Source organism: Sminthopsis crassicaudata, chromosome 3 (assembly GCF_048593235.1).
Source record: "Sminthopsis crassicaudata isolate SCR6 chromosome 3, ASM4859323v1, whole genome shotgun sequence".
In the NCBI taxonomy this organism is placed as follows: domain Eukaryota; kingdom Metazoa; phylum Chordata; class Mammalia; order Dasyuromorphia; family Dasyuridae; genus Sminthopsis; species Sminthopsis crassicaudata.
Window position 1 is genome coordinate 114,436,755 of NC_133619.1, and position 15,550 is coordinate 114,452,304.

A 15,550-nucleotide genomic window follows, 5' to 3' on the forward strand; every position below is an offset into this window, starting at 1 on the left:
GTCAATCCCTTATTAGCTATGTGAATATAGGAAATCATATAATCTGTCATCTCATTTTCCTCAAAAGCAAAATGGAGATATTAATAGTTTTTTTAAACTATTATTAATTTTTAATTAATTAATTAACTATTAACAATTTTTGCATAGATCAAATCTGTAATATTTGTACAAATCTTTAAGTTTAGTGAAGCACCTTGCAAGTATTTTTTTATTTAATCTTGAGATAGCATATGGAAAGCTCTTTTCAATATACTAGAGATGCTAGGTGTTATTATTTTTTGTTGGCTCATCAGTACATTGACATTCTCTTGACTATTACACTGTATGTCTGTATGTATATATATATGTATGTATATATATATATATACACTGAGTGTATATACATTTACATATATGTGTCTATGTGTGTGTGTGTGTGTGTGTGTGTGTGTGTGTGTATAAATACACATATCCATACTGCCCTGTCCATATTGTGTAATTCTCCTCTATTTCTTCCCTTTAGTTAACCACAAATGGTCCACTTAATATTCTGGGGTGTTTATTTCACATTTATAGGATCATAGATTTAAAATTAGAGGGGACCTGAAAGGCGATCAAGATCAACCACTTCATTTTATAGATATGCACCTGAGGCCCCCAGAAGTTAAGTGATTTGTCCAAAATTACACAGATAATAGCACAATCAGATTCACATCCAGGTTTTTTAGGGTCAAATTCAACATGTTTTGCATTGTAGTAACATGATCATCATAAAGATAGTAGTGAAGTATACAGATACCTGTTGCTTATGCCTTATTTTTTTTCATTTATTCATTTTTAGGAAATGTGAAATTTTGTTGTTATGTCTCCTTTCTTTTTCAATAGTTTCATCCAAATAACATACCCTGTTCACTGGGCTAATCTATAATATGATACTTTGTTAGTCCTAATTCAAACATTAAAAAAAAAGGCAATACCTTGTCCTGATTAGGGAACTTTATCACCAATTTTTATAGACATGGGCAGCTGTGTTTTATGTTTTAATTTCTCCATCACATACACCATTTCCAACACAAGGAAAAGTTTGAAAATGTTCACATTGAAATTTTAGTGTTTTGATAAAACATAGTTTTGACAACATATTCTCCAGAATCTACTTAAAATATTTGCTTTAAATATGAAAAATAACATATTTATCTCCTTGGAAATACTTAATTTTTTTAGTTATGATAAACCTACATTCCTTAAAACATTTCATTAGCTAAAAATGCTTAGAGAACTTGTATTACGCAAAGATGTTTTGGAATTTCATACTTTCCAAATGTATAATCTCTAATAAAAGAGGTTGAAAAGAGATAAACAACAACACAGAATCTCTCTGGATTACCACAACAAATGTACTCTTTTAGATATGGGAATAATATGTTTTGTTCCATCAACATGTACACTTTACATTATTCAGCATAAAGCTTTGTGAAATAAGAATCCTGGGAATATCAGAATATAAAGGAAAAAGGTACAAATAACAGCTTCATAAACTGAGAAATGTACATAAATAAATCATGTAGATGTGGGCAGTTTGCTTAGCTGGCAAGAAACAAAATATGGAAAATCTGCTTGTTAAACAATAACCACAGAGTGTGCTTTTATGATGTTTTTCACCACAGTAATTCATATTAGAGATAGAAGCAGTTGCATGTTAAATAAAATCATTGAGCATTGTTCCCTGCACATTGTAAAGAGCTGACTTATGTTGTTTTTAGATGCCTCCCATTAGAAAGTAAATATTCCTCCAATGTTATACATTTCACAAAATTTAATAAAGATGAACAGTAAATAAAGTCACAGAGAGATTTCAGACAGTTTTATTAGCAGATTGTTGAAAAGAAAAAGAAAATTAAATACAATAACAGTAAACGTGGTTCTCACATCGAAACCAGGCTCAAATAACTAGGCTACCATAGAAAAATTTCCAATTCTTGCATTATGATGTAAAAACAGATTTTTGTACAGATTTTGTACAACAAAATTCGTAATAACCTTTTTTCATTTTTAGAAAACTTTAAATATATAGATAAAAATAGACAATTTTCATAGGTCCTACATGAAGATGAGTATGTTCTGTTCCAAGGGCTTGCATAGAGCGCAAATGTGGTTATAATATAGAACAACTAGACATTAATATCTTTAAGATTACAAAAGCATATAAACAATAACATGAGCACAATTTTATTCATCATCTATGCAAAACAAACAAACAAACCAACCTGTATAACTAAAGAGAGACAAAAAAACCCTTAACTTACGGTAACATTTCATGAATTGTAATATTTACACCAAGTTAGTAAGCTTCTTTCTTAACTAACATATAACTGATAGCTTTTCGCCCCATAATCCTTGTGAACATTTCCATTTATGTCAAACCAAACATTGAGGCATTCTCAAAGGTGTGGAAAGCATATATTTAAAAACTAGTAAATCTACTTACAGGTGACTCTATGCAAGGAGCAGAAGAATGCCAGATGCTACTATATATTTTCAGCTGTAGGCTTTTTTTTCTCTTTCCAAATATCTATGATTTGAAAGCTTGCCACAAGTTCATTCTATTCTGAAACTGTTACCCTTTAAAGACTGTATATGAAAAAAAATAATAAACCTAGAATATAGGGTATCATGCTCAGGCAACAAAGAGGACAAGAAGGGTGATGGAATAAACATGCTTAGAAAACAAAGTTCCTACAGAGAATTTAGTAACAATATTTTAAATGAAAACATATTGCTCCTGTTCTTAAGCAAGCTAAAATGTGAGCTTGTATATACAATTTGTTGTGTTTTATTATCTTAAAAAAAAGAAAAAGAAAAAAACGACTGAAGTGAATTGGTGATGGGCCACATAAAAGAAATGTGTACCAATATTTCAAGGAAGACCTAAAAATTATAAGAGCTCATTGCTAGAATTTATAAAACACTGAATTTTTGATCAAATAACTTTAATAACCAATTGAACTATATTTCCAAAAATTGTTAGGTATTTTAGACATTGTTGTTTTGATATATTTTCATGTAATAAATAATTTTGATGAGCATAGAACTTTAAAGATATAAAAGCAAAATCACAAAAGTATAGTAACAGTGCTGATTCATGAAAATCAGTCTTTAAAGGGGTAACCCCAAATTATGCAAAAACCAAGAGAACTAACTTAATTATGCTAGAAGCACTGTGTTGCAGCTTATTTCCAGTTATCTGCACAAAAGTGAAAACACATACTGTAGCTTTCAGAAAGACAGTGAAAAGGACACATAACTACCTTTCCCCAGGATCAGGGAGGGTAGCACAACAGACTTCAACTTTATCACTCCGCGCTACATGGTATTGGCCTGATACATCAAGTGTTTGTTAGGTTTTGTTTTTCAGCAACATTAACGTAATATGACATTAACATATAAAAATATTTCTGGTGTTTTGACTTGCTGCTCAGCCACAATCCATTCTCCAAAGTGCTGTTGATGGCACTAACCAGGGTTCAATTTACAAATCAGTGGCTGACGTAGAGTTCTGATGTCACCAGATGCTTAAGATCTCATTCATTAATACTGTGACTCCAGGACAAATATTTACATGCCTGCATGCGTTAAAACTAGAATGGTGTCTTTCTGACCAACAGGGTGACAAAACATATTTTCTAAAATTTCATTTTCCTAAACTCTAGTATTCTACTGCATACATAATACCTTCCTTGTGTGGTTTGTGTTTATATACTGTACATGTGACCAACAGTTTGAATAAGAAGTAAAATCTCCCTCCCCCCAATTAACCCCTACCAGTTAAGAATGAGAAATTAATGCCCTACCTATTATTTTCAGGAAAAGAGGCCTTGAGAAGAATAAAATAGTTTGGTGTTTCTTTTTACTTACATAAATTTTTACTTAGCTGTTATTTAGCATCCATGTATATAAGTCTCTTGAGAAATATGTGAAAAAATTTCTTCAGGAGAAAACTCCCAATTAGTAAGGTTGGAATTCAGTGTAACAGAATAGTATTCTTAATTTACTTATTTATTTATTTTTATTTTTTAGTTATCCTCTCATGCCCCCTTACAGGTTCTTTTCAGAATGGTCTTGCTGGTTTCTGGAGGACACAACAGTCTGTAAGTTTGGGAGGTCACTGCTGGAAGGTTCTTCTGATGTGCTCAAATACAGAATTGCCAGAGGAGTACAATGTTTTCATTCCATTAAAAAAAAAACAATGCTAGGCCTTGTTTTGGCCTGCCTGTGACTCTGTATACAAGTGTCCAGCAGCAAAGTTGCAGTAATTAATTGTAAGAAGGATACTTGCACATTTACAAACATTCTCAGGGTCTCTAGCTTGAGCCACAAGTGAGAAACACTGAAGGATATTTCGGTAGAATGCTTTAAACTTTTGAAGAACATTGATGCACAAAGATGAGGAAGTCTTTTGTGAAAGTAGTTTGTTATCTCTGTACTTCCCAATGATGAATGTTTTACTGCAGAGTTTTGTTTTGTTTTGTTTTGTTTTTTTACCATAATGCAGTCTTCTTCAACGGGAAAGATTCAGTACATGACAGTAGTTTTCAAATAAAGTCGTCCATCTAAAAGCAAACAAAAAAGAAAAAATATATATTTTAAACATATACTCAGGGCAGAAGCATAGTAGACATGCAAAATCCAAAGAAAAGTTGATGTTTTTGATGTAATCTTTCATATGACTTCAAAATGAGACCAATAATGACATGTGGTTTGTAAGATCAAAAGTGTATGTCTCCTAGTACCCCTAAATATACTGGACTTTGTTCCAATGCCAGGACACAAAGAAAACAGTGTCCTCTTATATATGTTTTATTTGTTGTTGAATGACAATTACTCTTTCTTTGCTTGAGGAACCAAATTCTTCCTGCGAGTGCTCACAGATATCTCTATCACAAAAGGTATGGATCCCACCTTATATTATAGTTGCATAATTAAAAGATACCATTTAATGTTACCATTATGCATATTTGTAGGTGTTTTCTATGAATGTTGTTAGTCTATTTCATCAGTAACAGTGAACTATAACTTTTTCCCCAAAAGAAAGATTATTCTGGTAAGATCCAAGTACCACTCATTTTTAACACTCAATTGACAAACAAGAGAGGGAACCTGTTATGTGAAAAGTAACAGAAAATAAGCACTTGGAAATATTAAAGTCTAGCTCTCTGGGCACATTTTAAACATTTTATAGAGTGAAACTGTTCTATTCTATCATGTGACAAAACATGAGTCTGTAGGAAGGAAGAAGTCTTCTAGTAAGTTTAAAAGAGAGAAAAAATTGCCTCTTCCATAAGATCAAGTATAGGGTACGCTGGGAGTCCCTGAGCACCACTAGGCTTTCTCTTAGGTTTATACAAACATGTTGTAAATGTCTACAAAAGTATTTTAGTTTGTGACTATTTATAAGACCATTGTCTCCATCATAGAATTTTTCTTTTCTCAGACCAAGTATATTCATTATCAGAAAAGAATGGAAAGGTAGGATAAGAAAGTGAGGGTATAAGGCAAGAGAACTTAACCTCTCATGTAATATAGAGTGTAAATCTCCCCAGATGCCAGGAAAACATGCACTCTAACACCAAATCATAAAAGGCAATATACATCCACAAACAAACCAACAAAAAAAGGGAGTAAAAGAGATATAAGAGGTCATCTAATCTAATTCCCTCACTTTATAAGAGAGGAAATGGAAGTCTAAAGGGATTAATTAGCTTGTCAAAAGTTACATACTAATACATAGTACTACTAATTAGTAGCAATACCTAATACATACTAATTAGTAGCAGTAGCTGGACTAGAACCCTGGTCTCTTAGTTCAGTATTCTTTCAATTACAAAATGCTGCCTCCTATAGATTTCTTGATTTGAGATTCATGAGGTTTAAAAAGAGTGTAAACATAACATTTTTTAATATTATTAGGAGTAGCTCTCAAAGGTTAGGACCTCTCCAAAATTTCACATATTGACAGTAACAATTCATTGTGGAATAATTAAATAATAAGGAACATTCTAGTTTACTATTTATAAAATACTAGACATTTTTAAAATGAACTTTTTTATATAACCCATAGAAGAAAAAGGGGGAAAAGGAAACATTAGTAATATTAATGTAAGTATATTTACAAATTGTGGGATTATCTGAAAATTGCTGGATCTAACAGGTTACAGAGAAGAATAGGTCATCTAATACCATTAACCATATAACTCATATAAAATGTCTTTCTTGGAAGTTCCTTATCAGAATTAGATTACAGATCTGCTCCATAATTGACTTTTATTGAATTTACTTAAAATCCCATACAATTAACAAATATTCATGGAATGAAATTGATTTGGAATATGAACTAATTGATATTTATTGAGCTTTTATATTAATATAACATTGTGTTATACATTGCAAAAGATACAAGAAAAGTACATGATCTTTGCTTTTAAGGAGCTTCTAATCTAACAATATGTAAAAGAACTTAAAAAATATAATATCTCATACAATTGCTGAATTACATACAGCTGAACTGTGGCATAAAATGCCATACAATATACAGCACAATTAATGAAAAAATCCTCAATTTAATTATTGTGTAGTTCTTTAGTGTGACTATAATAAATATGCGAATTCCAGAAAATAACAGACTACTAAAGTCATAAAGATAATTTGAGTAATTAAATTTACTCTTCAGAAGTTGGCTGGAGCACTAAGAAATTAATGAATTCACTCATACTCAGAAGATTTGAACTCAAGTCTTTATGATTCTGAGGCCTCCTCTCTATCCACTGTCATTATCTCTCTATATTATAGCCATCACACTTTTTTGTAATGATAAAAATTTATCTAACTTATATTTGATTATTTCCAAAACTCAAAATGCCTTAGGATTATGTCTATTTAAAAAGCAGGTGTTATCAAGAACAATTATAAAAAGTAGAAAACAAGCACTAAGAGGACCAACTCTTTTCTTTTTATTTTGTTTTGCTTTCCCTTAACAATATAATAGTGATACTATCTTTCAATGGAAATCAATAACTTTTTAAAGAAATTATACTCATTGTATATGACATTGAACATAACATAAAGACAGTAATAATAACACAGGGTAAAGATTTAGGACAGAATTATATTATTTGACCCAAAAAATGGCATGGAAAAACACATTACTAAAAGAAAAAAAAATTTTTTAATTATACAGAAGGAGCTCACTAATCAGGGAGTGGTTATTATACGGTATTCAGTTTGTCACTTTATTCAATGTTTACTATGGCCCATCCATAAGCACTAGGATAATATACAAACACAAGGCCCTTCTTGAACAAAAGGGCTAAAAAAAATTTAATGATTTGGGAGACCTTAATCATCTAGGAAGAAGTAACTATTAAAGTATTGTATAGTTGTGACTACACTTCTCTAGAAGGAAAGCACACCAATGAAATCACAGATCTTTTGGACTACCAAAAAAGCCCATCAAAATGTAAACCTAGAATCTGGATTCTACTTTAAAAATGTTTATTCTCCTTCTCATATTAGTTGTAGATCAATGTTCATGTTATTCAAGCAATGGCCTAAATTGTTCTTTTGTGTCGGCCTTGACTGACCTATGGGGCAGAAATTCTGTTTATCCAGTTTCTATCTTTCTTTCATCATGTAACTAATATTGACTTCTTTCCAAATTATTATTTCAATTAAAATATATATTTGGAAGGAAGAACAATTTCATATTATAAAGATAAGCTGATTTCAGTTTTTCATAGTCTTACTCTCAACTGGATAAATTTAGGGAACTTTCAGAAAATAACTTTAATCTATTATTTATTTCCATAGCAGCTTAGATACTAACTAGATGAATGAAAAAAAAGTGTCAGAACATTTATATAGATATATATGTACATATGTGACTGCTAATCAAAGTAAATAAATATTTACACACATGTATTTAGAGAATTATAGATAAACAAAATATAACCTAATCTTTCTAATTTTTAGAAAATGTTTGTTTTCTTTCTTTTTCTTGATGATTGATTCCATCAGTTCTCTTGAGTTCTTTCTCCCTTCAAGTCTACCCAGTAATTCTATTTTCTCCCTTTATCTTGATCAGCATCTTTAAAAAAAAATCCCTGTATTAGTTTTTCTTTCATATGTATTTTTTCAGTCTTCCAATCTTCCCTCCTGAGTCAGATCATTTTAAAGCACAGTACTTTCCATTGTCTATAGAGATATATACCAAAAGCTTGTTCATGGAACCAAATCAGTGGTCTCTGTTCTCTTTGTATCGCCTGTGCACTGAAGAGGGAGAAAAAAGAAATTAAGCAAGGCCTTTTGTAAAAAGACTTTTTATTCTTCTGTGATGCATGAAGCATCTGCAATGGTTGAGCAAATCTAAGGGAAAAAGCAATGAACACATGAAAAGTAATACATTAAATATGCATTTAAGAAGCCAAAAGAATAGTGGTAACAGAGTGATGACTTTATTTTTCATTGACTAAAATATGAAATCTGCATGGCTCATATAGAAAAATAGAACTTTCAGAAAAAAGTTATGTAAGACTTGTTTACATAAATGAATGATTTTGCCTATGTGCTAATAGATACAAAGGCCTTCATCAATAATTAGCATAGTAAAAATTAATTTGAGGCTATCTTATCCTAAAAGCATATATTTTGTATTTAAAATTGTTGGGGTAAAAGTTTTCTTTGAATTTTGCCTCTAAATAATTTAAATTTTTGCCTCAACTTAAAGACAGGTAGAAGAGAAAATCAAATAAAACATTTAGATACTTGATATTCTATTTGGAATTTCTTTAAAATTCATCTAAAATAAAACATGCTTACTTCTAAAATGATATTAAATAGAAAACAAGCATACAGTTTTTTTAATTATAAGCATCCTAATTGTCTCAAAGACAAAGAACATTTTGAAATTATTGAAATACTCCATATGAATTCAAAATCTGATACAGTGATCAGGTCCTTTTTAATATAGATATGTCATATATTAACTTGTCTGACTAATGTGTCTAACAGATGGACAGATGTATCAAACATTAAAGATGTCAGCTATAAACAGAGCCCACCTGCCACAATTGGTACAGTTAAGGAACCTTCATAATTAAGTTATACTTAAGCCTTAGAGGTTTTCGGCAGTTGAATCCTATCTACCTTAATCTTTTAAAAGGTATGTTGTGGGTAGGAAAAAAGCAAGAGGGGAAAGGACTGTCTCTAGTCCTTTATACCAAATTGAACATTAAAAGCAATTCTATCCTACTATTTCCTCAGCCATATCAAAACATGCTCCTAGAAACTTCAATGGCTTTAAAAAGAAAAGAAGCTTTAACTAGCTTTATATTTTCCTCAAAGAGTTATATTGGCCCAGGGACCTATAGTAAATAGCATCATATAGACATACACAGAGAACTAAGAACAGCCAACTGAATTATAGCACTATACTTCTATCTCAGGGTTCTGATGACAAACCATGAGAGTGAAAGGCTAGTGGCAAAAGCCCTGGGAAGGAATTATAGGTTCATAATTCAAACTGTGCCAGGTTTTTATTTTATATAATAACAGATCCAATACCTTTTCCTTCCCCTACTCTTCAAACAGCTACAGAAGTCATGGGGGCACAATGAAGGTACTGTCAAAACAAGCAGCATACCCAGAAATTGCCACTGGAATGACTTGAGCATTTCCATGGCTGGGGGATCGTAATTCAAAGATCTGTTATTTGTATCTGGGAATTCTGAGGTTGCTGGGTTTTCTTTCTTTCTTTCTTTCTTCCTTCCTTTCTTTCTTTCTTTCTTTTTTTTTTTTCTTTCTTTCTTTCTTTCTTTCTTTCTTTCTTTCTTTCTTTCTTAAAGGCTGTTCTTCATTCATTGTACCTTTCACTGAACCTCCCCCCACCCCCCCATTACACACACACACACACACACACACACACACACACACACACACAGAGAGAGTTTCTCTCTGTTTCCCTGTCTCTGTCTCTAGCTCTTTCTCTTTCTCTGTTTCTTTGTCTGTTTGTCTGTCTCTGTCTCAATATCAATTTCTTTGCTTTAAAATCTGATTATGTTTACACTAGTCAGGGGGTGGGGGCAGGGGAAGAGTTTGTATTGAGCCAAAGCTAAAGCGGAAATGTTTTATTGAACTGTAATTTGTTGAAAATAAATAACTAAACAACTGGAGCAGTTACTGGGAGGTGTTACACACTGGCATTGACTTGCATAGGCCACAAGGGGACAGCTGGATCTCTTAAGCCTTGTTCAAATTGTCCACCTTGCAGATCCTAACTCGATGTGATCCATGTGGTGGCAGTGACATTCTTTAGGTCATGTAGCCCTCAGTGGAATAAGTTAAGGTCATGAATTATAAAAGAGAGTCTCTTGATGCCTGAAATATAAGAACAGCCTGTTCCCTTGGCATTAGTAGTATTTGGCTTTCTACCGGAGGTTGGTATGATAGGAAAATCATCAAGTTAAACTTTGTGTATGGGAGTACTTAATTAAAAAGTCGTTTCTAATTAAAAGCATTTGGGAGTAGAGATTGAGTGAAACTGTTTAAATTACAAATTCCTAATAGTTTAGAAGTTGGTTTTGACTTGATGCTTGGAGCTATAATTCAGCATGTAGGGGAAAATTTAGATCACTAAACAGATTATGTATGCCTGTTTTTTTCATTTGCCTAATTTATTATTATTATTATATCACATGAGTTTTGTTTTAAAATAAAAGGATATTCAAAAATAGATTCTTAAAATAGGTTGCAGCTTTCTATTTTAAAATTAGAAGATATATTCTAGTATTAAAAGTTTTTTTTGAAAAATTTAAGATTTTTTTTCTCAATTTCTAATTTGGCTGCCATGAGTAGCAAGAAAACTTATCTGAAAAGTATTGTTCAAATTGCATATGTTTACCTGCCAAATATAAATGTTCCAGCCAGTTGTTTTAAAACAGAGGGAGAAGAAGAAATAATCTACTTGAGTACTTTAATTTAGGTTTCTCCACTCATAATTGCTTACAATGTTCTATTTAATTTCTTCCCAACTATTACATTATGTGTATATTTTATGTAATAAACACAGGTAAACAGAGAACAATAGATTTTATCTAAAATACAATAATAGAGGCCTCAGTAGCTTAATAAGGTAAGATAAAAACACCAAAAATACATAATAATTGATTGATACCAACATAACTATGCAAAAATCATTGTAAAATAACATTTGAAATAGAACAACTTAAGTTGCTTATATGTAGTAATGTTAATAAAGAATGCAACTTTTCCTTTGTTTAAAAGATATGCAAAATTTCTGAAAAGGAAATGAAGGGGGAAATATATTACAAACAAATATAAATCTAAATTCTGCCCCTGTCCTGGATATCATTGCCCCAAGGAACTCCATATCAGTCAGATTTGTGGGGTTTATACCCCACAAATAGATCTCATTTTCTATTATAAAGCTGTTTTGTTAAAAATGGCATCTCATTGCTTTCAAAGAAGAGTTTGTACAAGTTGGACTATTCACAGGATCTCCAGCAAGTAATGATAAAGAGTATTAGGCAAAGACAATTTTTAGTACAAGAATGAGAAAGTTTATCTAAGATCTTTGGTATCTTAGGCAAAGTTAAAAAAACCAAGGAGTGACATCCAACTGGACACAATCCATGTGGTATTTGAAAAGTCAATAAAAGGAAGTCAAAATAAAAGCAAACAAATAAGAACAGATGGGAAGACTCTCAGTCAATTCATAAACCCTCTTCTAAAAACCCCAAGAGGAAGCAGCTAATTAAAGAAAATATTATTTCATAGTTCTTATAATATTATTTTTAGAGTGAGAAGATGTCACTGCCATTAAAGTGCAAAGCTGAGACAAAAAGTATATGCTTATTGTGAGAAAGACTGATTCATTATATCCATCATTCTATTTCATAAGGACAAAAGATAAACATCTTTGGATTTAATGAATGCAGAAAATGTCAAGTATAATAATATAACAAAATGTTAGAATTTTATTTTACTAAGGACCTTCCTCTCTTACCTTCAAAATATTTCATAGTTTTAATGTTTACAATTATTCTATTGGATAGACACAGTTAATTTCCATATATTATAACAACTTATACACCTTAACACATGAAAAATATTTTGTGAGTGATAAATTAGATATGAGTCTGATATAGTACTCAAATCTTTAAAGCCCCGACAGTGTTCAATCATTCATTTGTGGGCACTATGACAGAGAACATTTTCCAACTACAAGCATCAAAAATCTTTCAAAAAATCACCGGGTATTTAACCTAATGATATTTAACTCTGGTGATATTTAACCCTCCATTATCAGAGGTGAGGGAAGAGAAAGTTTGTCAGAACACAGTCACAGATCATTGAACTAAAAGCTAGCTTTCCACTGAGAACATCAAATCCCTGACAAGCCTCTATAGTGATAACCACACTTCTGCCATTCCTACATTCACTCCGTTATATTCAAAAGTAAAGAAAGAGAAGTTCATATAGTATGTGTTGTTGAACATTACTGGGCAATTATCATTCAGCATTTAATCATCTGAAGTTTGTATCATATTATTATGTCACCTTCTCATCATTCTCATCCTAGTGAGTGAACAAGATCCAGGATATCCTTTCTTAGAACCTGTCTCTTTCTTCCCTACACGTCATTATTTTGGCTATAAATATATTGAAGACTTTTCTAATATCTTGTCTTTAAAATTCCATAATGTCTTCAGTTCTGTGATGTCTACATTCACTCTTCTTTAGGCTCTTTAGTACCAATGATAGCCTCCGGTATATTAAATGGAGCCACTATAGAGAATCTATGGCTTAGAATTTCATAGGACGAGAAGGCAGGAAGGCATTGCTATTAGCAACAGGGAAGAGAATACATCAAATATTAAGGTCATAGATCCAGAAAAACCATCAAATATTTCAGCTAAATTTTAAAATTAAATGTCATGCAAAATAAATATTAGTTTAGCTGTGCATTTTGAAAGTATTGTATACATAATGAAATATATTAAGTAGTATTGTCAATGTTTTTTTTCCATAGATTTAGAGATCATTTTCATTATATACATTAAGTAAAACATACTCCATATTTTTAAAGGAAATAACTTTTTCACAATTTCACTTATTTTGTTATAGCAATACTTATATAAATTGGTAAATACTGTTAGAGAAATTGTGACATAAATATATACATGCTTTTTATGTGATTATTGCATTTGTTGTTCAATAGTTTCAGTTGTATGTGACTATGACCCCATTTGTGGTTTTCTTGGCAATGATACTAGAATTGTTTGTCGTTCTCTTCTCCAGGTCATTTTACATATGAGGAAACTGAAGCAAACAAGGTTAAATCACTGGGTCAGGATCACACATCTTGTCACTGTTTAAGGTCTAATTTGAATTCAGGGAGATAAGTCTTCCTGACTCCAGGATCAGGTCTCTATCTACTGTGCCACCTAACTGTTCTACAAATATAATCACCTCATCCTTTCATATAGACACTATGTAATTTAAACTTCTATCATTTTTCAACTGTACTCTTTTCAATAGCCTTAACATACAAATTCTATTTTTACTACTACTAGTTCTAAATGTTCAAAGCAACACAACAGCAAGGGGTTCTCCTCCTTCACTTTCCTTGATTATTTTAAAAAGAGAATAGAAATGAATTGAATTACAACAGTACATGAATCTAGGAAATGATAAGGTTTTCTCTTTTTTACTAATGAATATTAATTACAATTGAAATGCACTTTTTATTGTTTTGGTGTTTTACATTTTGATATTTATTGTTCAAATTAATTTTTTAAAAATATTTTCAGACTTCAAAAGAATCCAATATTTACCACCATCTTTAATCACAACTCCCTCCTAAACTAGAAGCTCAAAAATGCTTTTTTAAAAAAAGTTTGGAGTACCACTAATATCAGCGGTAGAGTACTTCCAGTCAGGAAGGTGTTCCTAAGTGACTAAGAAGACTAGAAACTGTGGCATTAGAAAGGTGATATAGAAAATTAGAAAGGGCTTAATGAGGACTCTAGGAGAGAGGAAATCTCTTTTGTTTCCTTTAGATTTCATACTATGTTTGATAGTTAATGCACGTATGTGAAATTGCATAGTATGTTTTACAACATTTATGGAGAAAAAAAATCCCACAATTCTAATAGCTTAACCATGATAATATCAAGTAATTGTCTCTATTTTTCCTTGAATTTAAAGGCTAGGGAAGAAAATCAATGTAGTTTCACAGCAAACACATAAGTCAAATTCATTTTTGTATTTAAGAAAAATAAACTTGTCCTTAAAAATATAGAGCCCTGACAACTTTTAATTCCTCTTTGCATGGTTTTAAATTAGATTAATTATAAGTGTTGATTTTTCCATAATTCAGGAACATGCCACATTTCTTTAATATAACTTCATAAAACAAATACTAAAACAGTATACTTACCCATTCAAATTATATTATAATAAATGTGCATCTATTGAGAAATTAGACAAATACATTGTGGATATCTGTGTAGTTTATGCTCATTGTGAAATTTTGCACTGGGTTATGGTAACATAGGCCATTATTTCCTTTAGAATTAATGGCTTGTGGCCATGGTTACTGTCAGCAATGCATTATTTTCCCATCACTAGAAATTGTGACATGAATGAAATTAATTCATGTTGCCATTTAGATCACTACATAGTGAATTAAATGTAGGCTTCTGAGACTCATCCTAGGCTCAAGTCAAAACAGGAGCAAGTACTTTATGATACTTTTCCCTAAATATTAATATGGATTCTAATAAGTAAAAAATGTAGTATTTCTTTTCTTTTTAGATTTAATCCAAAGTTGCTTTGGACCAGAATCTTTGTTTTCTAACATTTAAAATAATATTAATATATCTACTCTGAAAAAAAAAAATCCTTTTTTCCCTCTCTAATACCATGGTGTAACTAACTGATTGACTATTTGCAAAAGAATGACTGAAATCCAGACCATCTATCTGGAGTGAATGATATGCTTCAATAATTCATGGCTAAGTTCATGAGTTCTTAAAAAAAGGTAACATTTAAAAAAGCATTCAACTATTTACAAATGCAACACTCGCTCAAAAAATGACATAAAAATACAATGCTTTAAGATTTTAAAGTATAGTATAGGGATAACATAATTTTGGTATAATACCTACTTTATTGTGATAATTCTATACATTATTACATAAGCAATTTTTAGCTACTAAGACTGAAGAACAACTGTAATTCTTACTTTCAATTTGTCAAATTATAAATACTGTACTATACTGTCCACAGTGACTGCAAAGAATATCTATGTGACAGAGTAGAAAGCTTAGAATGAAAGTAAATTATTGTTGCTTTTTAGTTTATGACTCTATTCAACATAGTTTGATTACTTGAAAGTCCTGGTAGCCAACATATTGCCATATGAAACAATATCATGAAAAATACATGTCTCTTAATGCAAGAGTTGCATTGACAGTTTGTCATAAGCAAAATCTGC

The 15,550-nt window shown here is 31.1% G+C and overlaps 1 protein-coding gene across 1 annotated transcript in view; it reads right to left on the reverse strand.

The window, feature by feature from the left end:
- Positions 1-1,828: 1,828 nt before the first annotated feature.
- Positions 1,829-15,550, reverse strand: part of DACH1 (dachshund family transcription factor 1) — a 482,607-nt gene continuing 468,885 nt past the window's right edge. Inside the window, 1 exon segment of the mRNA XM_074299233.1 lies at positions 1,829-4,589. Coding sequence (XP_074155334.1) covers positions 4,552-4,589 — 38 coding nt within the window. The 3' untranslated portion in view covers positions 1,829-4,551.